General features: G+C 31.4%; 1 protein-coding gene and 2 long non-coding RNA genes across 3 annotated transcripts; all 3 read left to right on the top strand.

Moving 5' to 3' along the window:
• The first annotated feature begins 15 nt into the window (after positions 1-15).
• On the top strand, positions 16-901 carry LOC126657252 (uncharacterized). Its single transcript, XM_050351918.1, has 2 exons — positions 16-633; positions 791-901. The coding sequence occupies exons 1-2, from the start codon at positions 16-18 to the stop codon at positions 899-901; spliced, it is 729 nt and encodes a 242-aa protein (XP_050207875.1).
• A 6,452-nt stretch (positions 902-7,353) lies between these two features.
• Positions 7,354-10,024, top strand: LOC130014601 (uncharacterized). The gene is made up of 3 exons (XR_007632857.2): positions 7,354-8,092; positions 9,442-9,516; positions 9,912-10,024. It is a non-coding gene; the product is annotated as an uncharacterized LOC130014601 (long non-coding RNA).
• A 4,913-nt stretch (positions 10,025-14,937) lies between these two features.
• Positions 14,938-17,741, top strand: LOC126655037 (uncharacterized). Its single transcript, XR_007632854.1, has 3 exons — positions 14,938-15,700; positions 17,050-17,124; positions 17,520-17,741. It is a non-coding gene; the product is annotated as an uncharacterized LOC126655037 (long non-coding RNA).
• Positions 17,742-17,954: the final 213 nt, after the last annotated feature.

Raw genomic sequence — 17,954 nt, 5'->3', positions numbered from 1 at the left:
AGCTGGAGACAGATTATGAAGATTAGACCCAGAATTGCAGATTATTTTGTGTATAAGCTAGGTGATGGAGCCAACTTCTCCTTTTGGCATGACCCTTGGGCAAATGATTTGTCTATAGTAGATAGATTTCCTGAAGTGGATATTAAAGAGTCTGAGGTAGATAGAAATGCTACTGTGAAGAGTCTTTGGAAAAATGACAACTGGTATTTTCCAGATCCTCTGGATGATTATACTCTAGCTATCTGGGAGTATGTCAAGAGTAATTTTAAGATCAAGCAAGATGAGACAGATAAAGTGACTTGCAAGTCTGCAAATGGGAAATTTTCTATTAACAGTTGCTGGAAACACTTGAATCCTGTTAGCAGAAGTATCCCCTGGACTTCTATTATCTGGTATAAAGACAACATTCCCAGGTATTCTTTCATTACTTGGTTAGCCTTGCAAGATAAGCTTAACACTAAGGATAAGCTGCTAAGATGGAAAGTGGTGCAAAATGATGTTTGTTGTTTCTGCAATTCTGAAACTGAATCCATTAGTCACTTGTTTTTTGAGTGTGGCTATTCCAGAGCAATTTGGAAAAGATTACTTGTTGACATGAGCTTTAATAGAGATGTGATGCATTGGAGAAGAGAAGTCAGTTTTTTGTAAGGAGAACTAAAGAAAAATCCAAGATTGCTACATTTAGAAAGTCTATCTTCTGTGCTTCCATTTATCACATTTGGAGAGCTAGAAATGATTTGATTTTCAATCAGAATTTGATCCCTGATCACCAAGTCTATAAGAACATCAGGCTTGCTGTGTGCTAGTTGGGTTCTCTGTTGTTTTCTTTGGGATGGGTAGTAGCTGTAGTAGTTGCCAGTTTCTTGGCTTTTTGTTTTGCCAGAGTGTTTCTGCTGTGTAATAGCTCTGCTAGGCCTGTTTTGGCTGGTTTGTTCCTCCTTTATTAATAAAGGTGCCTTTTGGTGATTTGACCAAAAAAAAAACAATAAAAATCATGTTTTGTTCTATTTTTTCTATTTTTATAATGATAGAAAAGATAGTAAATTTATAATTAAAATTAACAAATAAAACAGACAAGACATGAGTGATAAATCTTTAATGATGGATATAAAATAATTACTTTTTCTTAAGAAATTGTTATTTTGTGTAAATATTTTAAAATTATATAAAGTATATTTTTTATTCAGTAAACTAATTATTTCATTTATAAATCTAAAATGTTATTTAAAATATATCTAAAAGTTAATTTATGAATAAAGGATTAATTCACCCCCTATACTAGGCATGAAATATTTTTTTTAAAAAATGATTTTTGATACTTTTGGGTTAAACGAATCTCACAACTTCTCGTTTTCGTATCAAATTGCATCTCCCCCAGAGAGTGAAACACACGCTCTAGTTTTGAATGATAAAAAGTTTAAAATAAAGCTTAGTATTTTTTTCATTTTCTGAATTAACGCTTAATAATTTTTTTAATTTTAATTTTCTTCTTATAATTTAAAACTTCAAAAATCAAATTATTTTTAAATAAAAATTGAGGGATTTTTTTTTATTTCCCTTCTTCTCCGGTTAGCCCTCCGCTCCGATTTTTCCGCCGGCAGTCCTTCAAAATGAAGAGCAGTAGCTCCTCGTCTCAGGCGAGGAGCATCAGCTCCTTGCAAACGAGGACCTCTGCTGCTCCTCGCTAGAGGGGCATATCCTTCTCGATCGATGACGGTGGTGGCTGCCGGTTTTTGATTTTTGGGCGGTGGGTGGTGGCAGATAGTGGTGGCGACGGTGGGAGAAGAAGAAAGGAAAAAAGGATTCCTAATTTTTGTTTAAAAAATAATGTTAATTTGTGTTTAAGTTAGATTTTGATTACTGTTAGTTAAGATCTTTTAGAGTTTATTAAGATTAAATTTTTAATTAGGTAATCTCACTCTTTGTTTTGTCAAAAGGGTGAAATTGATAAGTTTTTGTCAAGTTGTGGGTCGAATTGATCCGGTTTTACTAAGTTGTAGGTTGAACTGATCTGATTTTGTTCGAAAATGATTATTTTGATATTTTGTGCAAAGTAAAGGGGCTTGGTATTCTAAAATGACAAATATTATGGACTAAAATATATGAGCTATGAATATAAAAAAATTATGAATTTTTTTATTATTTTAACAGATGCTATCTGACTTGATTCAAATTAATCGAAATACTAATGTCAAACATCTTGCGATACATTAAGAAAAAAAGTAAGGAAAAACCGATAAGAGGATCGTATACTATATCATTTTTGTTCAGGAAGTCCTAGATGCTATTTGACTTGATTCAAATTAATCGAAATACTAATGTCAAACATCTTTCGATACATTAAGAAAAAAAGTTAAGGAAAAACCGATAAGAGGATTGTGTACTATATCATTTTTGTTCAGAAAGTCCCTGTATTATGTCTTGTTCGTCGAGTTCCTCTACTAATCTTATTTGTTCTTTCAGTCCTTCTATTAGGTGGCGTTTGATAAAACTGAAAATTAAGTGCTGAAAATTAAGTGCTGAATTTTAAGTGCTGAAAATAATAATTGCTGAACTTTTTAAGTGCTGAACTAAATAAGTCTGTTTGATAACTGAAAGTCTGGAATTACTGAATATTATTGAAATTATTATTACATTTGAGCCTTTAAAGATTAACTATTTTAAAAATAAAATTATTAAATATAAATTATATGTTATTTAGATTTTTTAAAATATAAATAAATAATATTTAAAAATACATTGTAAATATTACATATGTCATAAATAAAAATTATACATTTTAGTCGCATATGTTGATAATAAATCCTTAAAGATTATAATGATGCCTCCCTTTAATTTGAAAATAATCCTTAAAATAAAATTTTAGTTTTTACAACTCTTTAAAAACCGTTTAGATCTGATATTTAGTTGTGTGTTATAAAGGAAAGTTCAAATAATGTTTAAGAGAGGAAATATTAAATAAATGACGTATAAACTATAAAAAGAAAAGTAAAGATAAAAAATAAAATATTTATAGTGAAAATATAGTAATTTGCAATTTTAAGTGTTGATTTTTATAATATTAAAACAAAATGTGAGATAAAATATTTTCATTCGTGAGTAATAAATGCAAATAATAAGGATATAAAATTTATTTAATGAGAAAACTAATATTTAATAACTTAATGTTTTCAGTAAAAAAAATAAGTCAAAATTTTTGACTTATTATTTTAAGTAGTTTTTGACTTAACTCAATAAGTTAAGTTGAATTTTTTTGGGTTATCAAACTAACTTAAAATAATTAAGTGCTTAATACATTAATTTAAGTAATAAGTTGAGTTATCAAACACCCACTTAATCAGAATTTTGATTTTTTAAGTCCCTTTATATATACCAAAAGAAAAAAATAAAAGGACTAGGAAAAAAAAGGCATGAGAAATGGATTTTTTCAAGTATAGAGATCTCAAATGTGAACAATTTTGAGATAGGAATCTCTCGAGTAAAAATGATAAAGTAAAAGAGCTTCCGTAATAAATTTGCCAAAAATTAATAATAGAACCAGTCATGCATTATCATTCATCTTGAAGTAAAATAATCAGAATGAAATAGTGAGCTTCGAATTGTCCTTTTCACTTTCCATTTTGCATAACAATGTTGGCGTCTATATAAATTATAGGCCAAATATCGTAAAAAAGGCAAATCTTTTACAAAAGTTTTACAAAAGTTCCGACCTTTTAATTTTATCGATTTTGGCCAAAAACTGATTATTTGGTTTCACAAAAGTCCCGACCTTTCAATTTTGTCGATTTTGGCCAAAAATAGATTATTTGGTTTCACAAAAGTCCTGACCTTTCTATATATGTGCATGTCATGTAGGCGCCACATAGGCAAAATTGAAATTAAATTGCGAGTTGGCCACAATTGAAACCAAAGAATCTGTTTTTGGCCAAAATCGACAAAATTGAAAGGTCAGGATTTTTGTAAAACTTTTATAAAAAGTTTACCTTTTTTACGACATTTGGCCTAAATTATAGATGATATAATTCATAACCTGCTATTCCCTTTTAATCGCTGTTAGGGTATCATCACGCTGGGGATATCAAACTCAGCCATTATTAGAAGCCCATGAAAAAAAAAACCATTTTCAGGTCCTAAACTATATCTGTTTTATTTATCCGGTCTTTCAACTATTTTTTATTTTAATTTGATCCTTCAACTTAACGAAAACTCATTCTAAATTCCTAAATGATAAAAACGATATTGTTTTATTATTTTCAAAAATGCAATTTGTTACTCTAAACGACGTTGTTTTTGTCAGTTAAAGACTCAAAAATAATATTTTACTGAGTTAAAAGACCAGAAAAATAAAAAATAATTTAAAAATTTGATGAAAAAACAGGTATAGTTTAAAGCGTGGATCCACCCACATGCATAGCTAAAAATTTATTATCCATGAAGAAATTAATTACTAATTACTTTTTACTATTTTTTAAAGAAATTATTGCAATGGAGGGAGTATATAATTACTAATTACTTTCTACTCCCTCCGTCCCGTTTAAGAAGGGACATATTTCATTTTTATTTGTCCCGTCTAAGAAGGCCATATCGTGTTTTCTGTGCCAATTTATATTGAACTTCCACTTTTATCCCTTTAGTTATTTCAATATGCATTAAATACAACTTAATTTACAATACATATATTCTATTATTAGAAAAAACCATACTAATTGATAGGGGTAGACATGATAAAATAAAATATTGTCTTATTTTATTAATATTTGTACAAAACTCATTTGTCCCTTCTTAAACGGGACGGAGGGAGTACTATTTTTTTGCTAGCCATAAATACTTTTATAAAATAGATATATTTCTGTCCCATTTAAGAAATTTTTTTATATGTCCAATCTACAAAATTTATTTTGTGATTTTTGCCAATTTTTATATAAAAAAAATTTACTCTCTATTTTTTTAAAAAATAGTGACTATTATTCTATACATAAAATATAAAATTATTATTATCAAAAAATATAATAATTAATACTTTTATAATTTATATGTAAAAGTTATGTGTTTCTTTTTAAACGGAACACGGAGAATATTTATTTTTTACTCAACTTAGATAAATACTTTTTATCCGAAATTTCAAATTTAAAATTGAACTTTTGTAATACTATAGAAAAATGGAATGGTAAATAAAAAGGATTTAATAGGAGTAATTAAAGCACACACGCACGGGTCGGTGTCCTTTATGAGTAGTCCCTACTGAGAAATGATTCAGCGGTTTGAGGGACCACATGGGATGCACGTGCAATCACCACTTAGATTTTGGTTTCTTTCTGCCCATTTGCTTTTCCATTTCCTTTGCCCCACTTCTACATTTCTCGCCACTTCTCTTTTTTTTTTCTTAATTATTTTTTTAGCAAGGATTAAAAAAAAAACTCAAGTGTACAAATTAATCGGAGTACCAAAAATAGATCGGCAAGTAGCATATCGTGTTCGTACCGTATCGATCCGCACTGATAACAATTAAGGTCAGCATGAACACAATCTATTTAATAATCGTGTCAATGTGAATACGACAAATAAATTAAACGGATTATAAATGCCAAGTTGTATAATTCATTAATCTAAGTTGGTTATGAATTATAATAACACGGCTAACTTAATTTATTTACAATAATTGGATTGAATATGAGTGCTATCAACACAACACGTGTAAGTCATTTATTTAACTAGATTTTTATTTAAAGTTTATTGATAATGTTGATATAGACGCGACACGATATTACATAACAAATTTAGATCCCGCCATAAATTAATTAAATGGATTCCCATGTCCCTCTAATACGACACATTTGGACGCTGTGTTACAAATATATTAGCTCATTTATGATACAAAATACATTCAACTTTAATCTTAACTCGTTAATCTTTTCGCATTAGACGAATCATATTCGTTTGTCATGACCATCCATTGATATCAACCCCTTACTATTAGGAAATTGTAACTAAAATATATTCCAAATATAAATTTAAATATCGTGCAGGAAAAAAGAAAATGTATATTCTACTAATGAATTTTTTTTCAATCTTTTATTATTCGTACAAAATATTTTGAGGCGTGCAGTATTCATAGTCAAAGGTACGAAAAATTAAAAATAAAATTTATTTATTAAACCGAATTATATTTGTTTTGTAATTTTAATTTATGTTTATTGTCTAGTTTGGTCCTAGTTCAATTAATGTAATTATAAACAAACTAACCGAATCTAGTCGGTATAATTCGGTTTAAAATTATTTATATCTTTTAAATCGATTCAGAAAAAGTTTGACAAAAATGAAAAGAAAAAATTTAAGTTAGATTCGACTTGAACTGGATGAATACTTTATGTATATCGAATTAGCAAATACTAGAACTAGTATAAACATAGTATTGGCCAATTGTTGAACGTTGGTGACTATATAGTGAGCGTGCCAAGTGTGGTCCATTTTCATGATTATGATTTAAATGATCGCATGACTTAACCATCCCAATTGCACCTATCCTCCATATATGGGAAATTATTGAATACTACACATATATTACTCTCATCGGGACAAACTTAGAAAGAGTGTATTATAGACAATTGTCTATTTTATAATTTTAAATTCTTTTAAAAATAAACTAATAGTCTTAAAAAAATTATTGACCTTTCAATTTTTTTTAATAGCACACTCATCTTGTAAAATCGTCAGTTTTATCATATATAAGTACAAAACCAGACTTCTTAAAATCCCTATAACTGACCAAGACGATCAAATTCCGAAGCTAAAACATGTTAACAATATCTGAATCTTTCAAGGCACTCGAAATATAAGCGACGACCTGTTGAATCATCCTCCAACTTGGGCTAAAAAATAAATGGCTAGAAAGTAAATAACTGGAATAAATATAAATATACACGATTGGCATATGACTCGATTTGGAATGACACGGTGAATAGGAAGAAAATACCCCTAAACAAGCATATAACACCAGGGGGTTTTAACACATAACAGACATAAATGAATTTTATAGCAATTGTATGCATATCACTTAAAGCAGATGTAAAGGTGAGATTGATTTTATTATTACCATCTTAAATCTATAATAAATATAAAAGTGTATTCGCGGGGGGAACACTTCCATTTACGGACAAAAATACCCTCTACATATTTTATCCAAGTTGATATTCCTAATTGTGACATGAATATTTGTGCTTAACAAATAGAAAGATGACATTCCTAATACACAAAAATATCCTCTACATATTTTATCCAAGTTGATATTCCTAATTGTGACATGAATATTTGTGCTTAACAAATAGAAAGATGACATTCCTTGTAATACCCCGTGTTTTCAAACTTGATTTGTCAGTTTGGTTATCCGTTACAAATTGGTTGTTTTCTTGCATTCGTTGTTATTTTGCATTTCAACATTTTTCTTGTTATGTTTCGAACTTGATTCTGAACTTGATTCTGAATGGTTATATGTTAGAAGTAACACTTGCGATACCTTGGTTGTGTCTTTTTGAGTGTCTTATATGTATCTCATGATCTCGTATGTGTTTGATGTTGATTCAATTTATTTTCGGGTATATATCAAAACAGCATTCGCATGTTTTCCAGAACTGTCCTGTTTTAGTAAAACGTTGATATCTCCCAATTGAAATATCGGATCAGGCCCATTTTTTAATATGTTGTTCATAAGAGTATATTCTAGCATGTGTTAAATTTTCACGTTTTTTGGATGCTTCTAACTCTCAAAATGATAATTAAATCGTGGTTTTTATCAAAGCCCATGTAAAGCCCGCATAAGTCTATAAGTAGACCCATATTTTCATGTGAGCAGCCCCCTTTTCTTTTCCACAAACCCTAAAACGAATATCTTCATATAAAATACACATTTCCTTTGTTCTAACAAGCCCGGATGCGATTCATTACGCTAAGAACTTGATTTTTCATCATACTCGCAAGATCTACGCGATTTCTACGTTGTGTTCTTCGCTGGTGGCTTGTGGATCCAATTGATTTCGGTCCAGCCCTTTGAACCTTGGGTTAATACATCAATTATAATCTTGTCCATCATTCTTAGGTAATGTTTTTACTCCTAATTGATTTATGGATTCGTTGTTGTGTGATTTTGCCTAGAAATGCATAATATAGGATTTTGATGGATTGAATCGTCGTTATTGATATGCTATATTTAAGCTACTGATGTTATATGATTAAATGATTGGTTATACATATATAATCTGATGTTATAAGTTTTGGAAAGTGTTTGGCATGATTCAATGACGAATTGGTGTAATTAAACAATGAATAGGCGATTTCTAGACTTGTGCGAATTGGATTCGTTTAATGAATTATTTAAATGGTTGAATCCAAATTTATTGATTATTAAGTGTTCTTATATCAATAGCTACTGATATAAAAAGTTTTTATTTGTAAATGAGAATTAAAATTGGTTTGTATTGTAAAATCTTTGCGATTTGCGAAATTGACAATTATACGAAAGTTAAACGCAACGATTGCAAAATGGTTTTCAAATGCTATATCTACTGATCTAATATTTTATATATGATGTTTTGATGTTTTTAAATCAGTAGTAACAAATTTTGGTTCATCGATTGTTGGTTTTGAATCGTTTGGCTAGTTTAGGCAATTTTCGGCAGAATTGCCAAATTTGATTATTTGAGTGCTTTGGCTTAATTTTGATTTTGATCAAATTGTTAATGGCTGGAAATACATTTTATAAACTATTTTGGACATTTATAAAATGATAGTTTACCTTGGGTCATTTTAAAAATCAGTGGTTGTTATGGTAAATAAGTTATGGTGAATTTTACAAAGGTGCTATGGCTATCTAAGTTAATATTTTAGATTTGAGTTTAAATCTTTAAAAGGTGTTTAAATCCTATTAATTGAATTTAAGATGGCATTTTTTAAGTGATGTATACCTTGGGTGAAACTTGTCAAGTGTTGGCAAGCTATATGATTTATTACTTTTAAGGTTGGCATTGTTAAGCTATGGATTGAGTTCTTATTTTCAAATGACTTTGGTTTTATTTAAGGATTGGTTTTATACTCTGGTTTTCACTTTGGCTTATGGTTGGGTCGGGTTAGACTTGTGTCGCCCGACATGTTGTGTTGAGCTATACTGCAGTTAAGGCTAACACACTACCCTGGGAAACTCTTTGGTTTAAAAGAACTATTTAAGTTATGAAAAGGACTTCGGTTTTGTTTTTATGGATACGAACTCATCTAAGCTAACTTGCCTAAATTGTTTAAAGTGAATGATATGAATTCTTTGGTTTGTTTGATACATAGATGTTTACCTTACTTGTGTTGTACTTTGGTTGTGTTCAAGATGCTGGTCCTATGTGGTGTCTAGTATTCTTAGAGTTAGGGGTTGTATGGATTTTAACTTATACATTGTTTTAGACCCGTCGAATGCTCGTACTTCGGAGTCTACGCAGGGTTAGCTGTTTGCCAAGATTTCACGTGGATAAGCAAGCAGTGAGTTTGTAGTGCTATTTACCACTTTATTAAGTACCGCATCATATTTTAATATTATAAATGTTTTTGAACTGTTTTTACGGATTATGGATCTGGATTGAAACGAGCTGCTCGATAGGCTTGTATCGAGACTGTGTGCACCGGTAAGTACTCTGGGATCGGCAGACTAAAGTCTTGCTTACGCTGGTATATGACGAGGATATGTTCCCGTCCACTCTGGGTTTATCAGTATGCTATGTCATACTTACGCTGGGATCATTTCAATACTGTTTTCCATAATCATATTATATTAGTATAAAATGTTTTGATTTAAGGGTTTTAAACTTAATAAATGTAAATAGTATTGCGAACTCATCTCAGTATATCTGACCCCGTTGTTTTCCCAAATTTTCCAGGTTTATGATTTGAAAGCTGGTCCACTCCGATTCTTGATTCTTGGAGGTTTTTATGTCAATAAAACTAGTCTGTTGTTTTAAACTCTTAGACCGCAGTAGAACTAGTATAGTGTTTGATTATTATACTTTGGTTTTTCGTGGTGATACGACTTTTATATTATTATACTTTGGCATGTTACATTGGATTATTATATTTGAGGCATGATTCACAGTTTCGGATTATTATCAAGTTATGATATTAGAACTGTTGTATAAACTGTTAGACTTAGGTTGGAGTCTCGGTTGCCCCCGAGCAGTGGTTTTCTTGCAGGTTTATTTGTATATAAGGTTATCCGCGAGGCTTGCTACGGGTTTTGGTACGAACATACCCATACCCTAGCGCCGGTCGCGATCCATGAAATTGGGTCGTGACAAAGTTGGTATCAGAGCTTTAGTTTCGAACTAAGGCCAAATTTTTGCATGTTATGTGTTTATCGCTTTAAGGCATGTTAAATGTTATTATTGTGTCATAGGATCTACTGCGGAATTAGGATTGAAGTCTTGTCTTTTGAAACGTCATCTTTTGTTTTCAAAACTTTTTACCTTCATCTATAGGAATGTCGAGTGTCGGTCTTATTTGTTACTGATGCTTTACTTTAGAATGTTTATTGCTTATACATTGGGTGATCTGTTGGTTGTTGTGCCATATATGAGATATACTTTGGGTGATTTTTGGTTGGCTATTGTGCCTTATATGGTGTTTACTTCGGGTGATGCTTTGTTGGCTGTTACGCCATATATGATGTTTACTTTGAGTGATTAGTTGTTGGCTTTTACGCCTTGGATGGTTTTGATTATATTTGGGTTGCTTTCACCTCGTTGGTGAGTATATTTGTTCTGGCTGTATTTGTTGGGTGCTAAATAGGTTGGCACGTACTATGATACGTTAAGCGTTGGCCTTTTGTGGTTTTTAAAGGATTTTGTGATAAATCTTTAAGCATGTGTTGTGGCTACACGTTGTTTGGTCACGCGTTGGTTTTATGATTTTATTGAGAAAAAAATTTTGATTTGATTGTGTTTTGACACGAGAATCGGAAGAGAAGTCTTGTTTTAAAAATATATGTGTGTGATTTTTAATTACTTTTCAAGTAAAATTTTTTTTCCGTATCTCAGAATCTTACGTTTGACTTGGTGTTGACAAACGGTTGTTTACAAAATATTATTATTTATGAGATTTTCCCACCGTATTGAAAATTTAATATTTTTGGCTGTTATTTTACCATGTTGTGGTATGTCGACGTTTGAAGCGTCGTTTGGTCATATGTTTGGTAATTATGTTTGGCTTGCTTAGGTGCTTACATAATGATTGTTTGAGATCAACGATTTTCTCACTTAAAATTTTGAGATGATTTTTGATACTTGGGTTGGTTGAGCTCTTATTTTGAAAAGATTGTGTTTTTATTAAAATGTTCAAATGTTTTGGATACGTTTTATAAAAGGTTATTTCGGGTTTGACTTGGGTCACCCAAATTTGAAAGTTGAGTTTGATATTTGTAATGACTCGGCTACCATGATGGTTTTGTGGATTAAGATACACTAATTCATTTTAATTAATTGGTTTATAGAAGGAAGTTTTCCGGAAATCAATTTGTTTTAAACCTTGGGGCTCAGTTACACTTGAAACCTTTTGTTGGTGATTTTATATTTCAGAATGAATTTTAATACGTACTCTTGATCGATGATTTATTATATATTGATATTTTTTTAACGATTCTGAGTATGTTGTGGCATGTTTTATTTTAAGATTTTAGATCTCATTATGGTTATATGGATTTTGTATACCATGTCGGTAGATATATAATGATCAATTGGATGTTGCATGCTCGTTTCTTTTGATAGCATGTTAGTTGCCTACAATGTTTATGATTTGTTATATGGCAAGATGTTTGGGTTAAATACGGGTTAAGGCATGCTTGGGTGATTTATGATTAGGTGGAAATCACATCTTTTTTGTGTTGTTTCGTGTTAGTATGCTTCGTATATTGGTTAAGTTTTCTATGTTAGTTGTTTTATCTTGTTTGTCTCATTGTGCGGATAGCACATGAGTTCGTTGCTATCAGGTGTTTGTTTGGCTTAACCTCGATGTTGGTTTTTAATTGTGAGTAGGACCTTCGTTTAGAACCTTTATTGCTTTAGTTTCAGTTTCGGATTACCCTGGATTTAGTGTGTTGTTTTGTGGATAGAAGTCTTAGGGTTTTGATATGAGTAAGATGAAGAAAACGTTTCCTTGGTGGTTTTTGATTATTCTGAACAAGGAGGTTGGAAATTCTTATTCGAAGAGATAGATTGGTGTATTAATACACTGATGTTTTTCGTCAAGATTGGATGATGCGATGCGGGAATTGATGGTTTGTTTTGTAAAAACGTATGTGATGTATTGTTTTTCCTCGAGTTAAGTTTAAGCTTATTGGGAGTTTATTGTCTTATAAGAGATTTTATAGTAGTTATCGGTTTGAATTGTGATGATAGTATTGTATAATTAGTGAATTGCGAGAATGGGGTTTGAGAAATATTTTGAGACTATCGAGTGCACATCTCACAGAGGGTAATGTCTAGCAAATGTTTTATCGAGTAATTGATTTCATATGAATATTTGTTAGAGTATTTGAAATGTTTTTATTACGTAATTGTGCCCAGACATACCATGAACATGCATTTTTGTATGTCACGAATAGGGAATTGCATTGAGCACAGAGTATGTTCAATAAATAAAAAGAAAATAAATAATTGGTCCATGCATAATAGTACATGCATCATATGCATTGAAAAGATTAGAGTTGGATGCAACTCTTTGGGGATGAGAGGTGTCATCACCCTGGCGCACAATTATGTAAAGTAGATTTTGGCAATAAAGTGTTTTTGAGAAAAATGTTTTAAAATGAACTCGCGAGTCACCTTGGGATAAATGTAATTATAAAGTTGATGAATTTCAAATGGTTTGAAATTTTACCGAAAGGTAGCTAGACAAATACTCAGTGATGATGGTGCTGAATTGAGGATGCTTACGTTATGATTGATTGGTCTGTAGTATCATAATTTTGTGTTTCGTAGGAAGTAGTATTGGATATAAGGTCACACTCAACTTATTGTTGTAATAAGTATGATAGGGTTTTGAGGTCAGATTGGAAGGCTTATGTGCTAACTTCTCAGTTGTGATTTGAGAGTTGTTGGATTAGGGGATTTGGTTATGCTCCACGTGTGTGCATATATTGTGATTTTAAAAGAAGTTTGGTTTTTACACGTTCGATTTTGTTTAAATATTTTGTTATACTCAAATAGAATATTGTGCGAGCGAGGATATTTTCAATATAAATTTATTTTTCCATTTTGACAAAGGATAAAATTTTATCAAGTTTGAATTAAAGAGAATAAAAATTTTGTTAGTTGAACGGTTTTATAGATTTGAAAACTTATTTGAAAGTAAGGTGTAACTGTAAATTCAAATACGACTGTTTTGAAAATTTTAATGTGTTCTCAAAACTGGAGTTTTCCCAACAGTAAAAGTATTTTGGTTTTAAATATAAAAGGAGTTATAAGATATTAATGTCTTTAAAGAGAAAAGAGAAGTTGTAATGTTTTATAATTTGAATTAATTCCCTATAAGTTTGGTTTTGAGCATAACCAATAACCCGATTACTGGTGAATGTGATTTAGGTGATCTCTTGTTAGCAAGTTTACAGTTATATTTGGTGAAACAATTTTGAGAATTTCAGTTGTTTCGGATTTATGAGTTAGCTGATTCGAGAATCGTGATGAGTAGGTTTCGACAATAAAGGTTGGTTGATCGATACTATTGATTGTGAATTATTGTTGTTGAAAATTTGATATCATTTTGTTGGGTTGTTTAACCTTTTATGTGCGGCATAGATTTAGTTTGTGAAATAAAATTGGTATGTATATTGGTATTTAATTACCTTAGGTAACTTCGGGATGTATGCTTTCTTATGGTATGAGTGGAAGAATCTTTCTCAATGTGTCGGTTTGTATATAACTTGGAGATTTCGTTATCATAGGTTAAAGTGATATATTCTTTGGAATGTCGGTAGGTGAGTATGTGTTTATTGATTCGTTAAGGTTGATGGTCTTGTCGAGCTTAGTCCTTGTCGTGTGTACAACTCGATTTTCATAATGTTTTAAAGTTGGCTGATTTATATTGGCGAGAACCTTATCTAGTTAATTTTGACTAGACCGTTCGTTTGATATAACAAGTTTATTTATATATTTGATATGAGATACTAGGTGTAGAGATGTTAAGTAGGTGACAAGGATTGCATGATGTTATTAATGGGGATTTCGAGGTTTTCATTTAAATTGTTAGATTTTGGTATTGTAAGATCTGTGATTTGAGTTTCGGGCTTGTCCTTGAACCTTCTCAAGGTTGTCTTAATAGCTATTAGAACTCGAACGAGTTTAGTAACCTTCCTTGTGAGCATGTTTAATGTTTATAGTTGAATAATTTTGGAGGTTTATAGTTGGAGTATTGAACTGTCGAATTTATAATTTTGCGCATACTTGGTGTATTGAATTGTCGAATCTACAATTTTGCATTGTCGAATTTATACTTGGTGTATTGAACTGTCGAATTTATAATTCTTAGGTAATAGTTGGAGTATTGAACTGTCGAATTTATAATTTTGCGCATACTTGGTGTAAAAATTTGAGTTGTTGTTTTATGTAAGTGGTGATTTGAATTATCATTCGAGGTATAACGTGTCGAGTTGTGGTTGTGCAAGTGCGTAGGTTGATGAGTGGAGGTATGCCTATGGTTTCAGTTTTATTCGGTTATATAGTTGGGGAGTATACTTAGGGGACAGAGTCCATTATGTGGAATTGTTATCTTTCATTGCTTGAGGTACGTCAGGTTTAGCGTTGCTTCGAATGTTCGATGCTATTTTAGTACTTTGAATTTGTGTTATATGTTTTACTTTGGTTGCTTTGTGCGCGTATATTGTGTTTTGTGTTTAATTCGAGGACGAATTTTTTTTAAGTTGGGGAGAATGTAATACCCCGTGTTTTCAAACTTGATTTGTCAGTTTGGTTATCCGTTACAAATTGGTTGTTTTCTTGCATTCGTTGTTATTTTGCATTTCAACATTTTTCTTGTTATGTTTCGAACTTGATTCTGAACTTGATTCTGAATGGTTATATGTTAGAAGTAACACTTGCGATACCTTGGTTGTGTCTTTTTGAGTGTCTTATATGTATCTCATGATCTCGTATGTGTTTGATGTTGATTCAATTTATTTTCGGGTATATATCAAAACAGCATTCGCATGTTTTCCAGAACTGTCCTGTTTTAGTAAAACGTTGATATCTCCCAATTGAAATATCGGATCAGGCCCATTTTTTAATATGTTGTTCATAAGAGTATATTCTAGCATGTGTTAAATTTTCACGTTTTTTGGATGCTTCTAACTCTCAAAATGATAATTAAATCGTGGTTTTTATCAAAGCCCATGTAAAGCCCGCATAAGTCTATAAGTAGACCCATATTTTCATGTGAGCAGCCCCCTTTTCTTTTCCACAAACCCTAAAACGAATATCTTCATATAAAATACACATTTCCTTTGTTCTAACAAGCCCGGATGCGATTCATTACGCTAAGAACTTGATTTTTCATCATACTCGCAAGATCTACGCGATTTCTACGTTGTGTTCTTCGCTGGTGGCTTGTGGATCCAATTGATTTCGGTCCAGCCCTTTGAACCTTGGGTTAATACATCAATTATAATCTTGTCCATCATTCTTAGGTAATGTTTTTACTCCTAATTGATTTATGGATTCGTTGTTGTGTGATTTTGCCTAGAAATGCATAATATAGGATTTTGATGGATTGAATCGTCGTTATTGATATGCTATATTTAAGCTACTGATGTTATATGATTAAATGATTGGTTATACATATATAATCTGATGTTATAAGTTTTGGAAAGTGTTTGGCATGATTCAATGACGAATTGGTGTAATTAAACAATGAATAGGCGATTTCTAGACTTGTGCGAATTGGATTCGTTTAATGAATTATTTAAATGGTTGAATCCAAATTTATTGATTATTAAGTGTTCTTATATCAATAGCTACTGATATAAAAAGTTTTTATTTGTAAATGAGAATTAAAATTGGTTTGTATTGTAAAATCTCTGCGATTTGCGAAATTGACAATTATACGAAAGTTAAACGCAACGATTGCAAAATGGTTTTCAAATGCTATATCTACTGATCTAATATTTTATATATGATGTTTTGATGTTTTTAAATCAGTAGTAACAAATTTTGGTTCATCGATTGTTGGTTTTGAATCGTTTGGCTAGTTTAGGCAATTTTCGGCAGAATTGCCAAATTTGATTATTTGAGTGCTTTGGCTTAATTTTGATTTTGATCAAATTGTTAATGGCTGGAAATACATTTTATAAACTATTTTGGACATTTATAAAATGATAGTTTACCTTGGGTCATTTTAAAAATCAGTGGTTGTTATGGTAAATAAGTTATGGTGAATTTTACAAAGGTGCTATGGCTATCTAAGTTAATATTTTAGATTTGAGTTTAAATCTTTAAAAGGTGTTTAAATCCTATTAATTGAATTTAAGATGGCATTTTTTAAGTGATGTATACCTTGGGTGAAACTTGTCAAGTGTTGGCAAGCTATATGATTTATTACTTTTAAGGTTGGCATTGTAAAGCTATGGATTGAGTTCTTATTTTCAAATGACTTTGGTTTTATTTAAGGATTGGTTTTATACTCTGGTTTTCACTTTGGCTTATGGTTGGGTCGGGTTAGACTTGTGTCGCCCGACATGTTGTGTTGAGCTATACTGCAGTTAAGGCTAACACACTACCCTGGGAAACTCTTTGGTTTAAAAGAACTATTTAAGTTATGAAAAGGACTTCGGTTTTGTTTTTATGGATACGAACTCATCTAAGCTAACTTGCCTAAATTGTTTAAAGTGAATGATATGAATTCTTTGGTTTGTTTGATACATAGATGTTTACCTTACTTGTGTTGTACTTTGGTTGTGTTCAAGATGCTGGTCCTATGTGGTGTCTAGTATTCTTAGAGTTAGGGGTTGTATGGATTTTAACTTATACATTGTTTTAGACCCGTCGAATGCTCGTACTTCGGAGTCTACGCAGGGTTAGCTGTTTGCCAAGATTTCACGTGGATAAGCAAGCAGTGAGTTTGTAGTGCTATTTACCACTTTATTAAGTACCGCATCATATTTTAATATTATAAATGTTTTTGAACTGTTTTTACGGATTATGGATCTGGATTGAAACGAGCTGCTCGATAGGCTTGTATCGAGACTGTGTGCACCGGTAAGTACTCTGGGATCGGCAGACTAAAGTCTTGCTTACGCTGGTATATGACGAGGATATGTTCCCGTCCACTCTGGGTTTATCAGTATGCTATGTCATACTTACGCTGGGATCATTTCAATACTGTTTTCCATAATCATATTATATTAGTATAAAATGTTTTGATTTAAGGGTTTTAAACTTAATAAATGTAAATAGTATTGCGAACTCATCTCAGTATATCTGACCCCGTTGTTTTCCCAAATTTTCCAGGTTTATGATTTGAAAGCTGGTCCACTCCGATTCTTGATTCTTGGAGGTTTTTATGTCAATAAAACTAGTCTGTTGTTTTAAACTCTTAGACCGCAGTAGAACTAGTATAGTGTTTGATTATTATACTTTGGTTTGTCGTGGTGGTACGACTTTTATATTATTATACTTTGGCATGTTACATTGGATTATTATATTTGAGGCATGATTCACAGTTTCGGATTATTATCAAGTTATGATATTAGAACTGTTGTATAAACTGTTAGACTTAGGTTGGAGTCTCGGTTGCCCCCGAGCAGTGGTTTTCTTGCAGGTTTATTTGTATATAAGGTTATCCGCGAGGCTTGCTACGGGTTTTGGTACGAACATACCCATACCCTAGCGCCGGTCGCGATCCATGAAATTGGGTCGTGACATTCCTAATCCATAAAGGAAACA

This window comes from Mercurialis annua, linkage group LG7 (genome assembly GCF_937616625.2).
Source record: "Mercurialis annua linkage group LG7, ddMerAnnu1.2, whole genome shotgun sequence".
NCBI classification, from domain to species: Eukaryota; Viridiplantae; Streptophyta; class Magnoliopsida; order Malpighiales; family Euphorbiaceae; genus Mercurialis; species Mercurialis annua.
The sequence above is the reverse complement of the archived record's forward strand: the minus strand, read 5'-3'. Positions and strand labels throughout refer to the sequence as shown.

What these genes read in the sequence shown, in the direction of transcription:
- LOC126657252 (XM_050351918.1), top strand. Translation starts at nt 16, where the DNA reads ATGAAGATTAGACCCAGAATTGCAGATTATTTTGTGTATAAGCTAGGT. An exon ending in TGATGCATTGGAGAAGAGAA is followed by an intron (nt 634 to 790) that starts GTCAGTTTTTTG and finishes TAAGAACATCAG; the next exon opens with GCTTGCTGTGTGCTAGTTGG.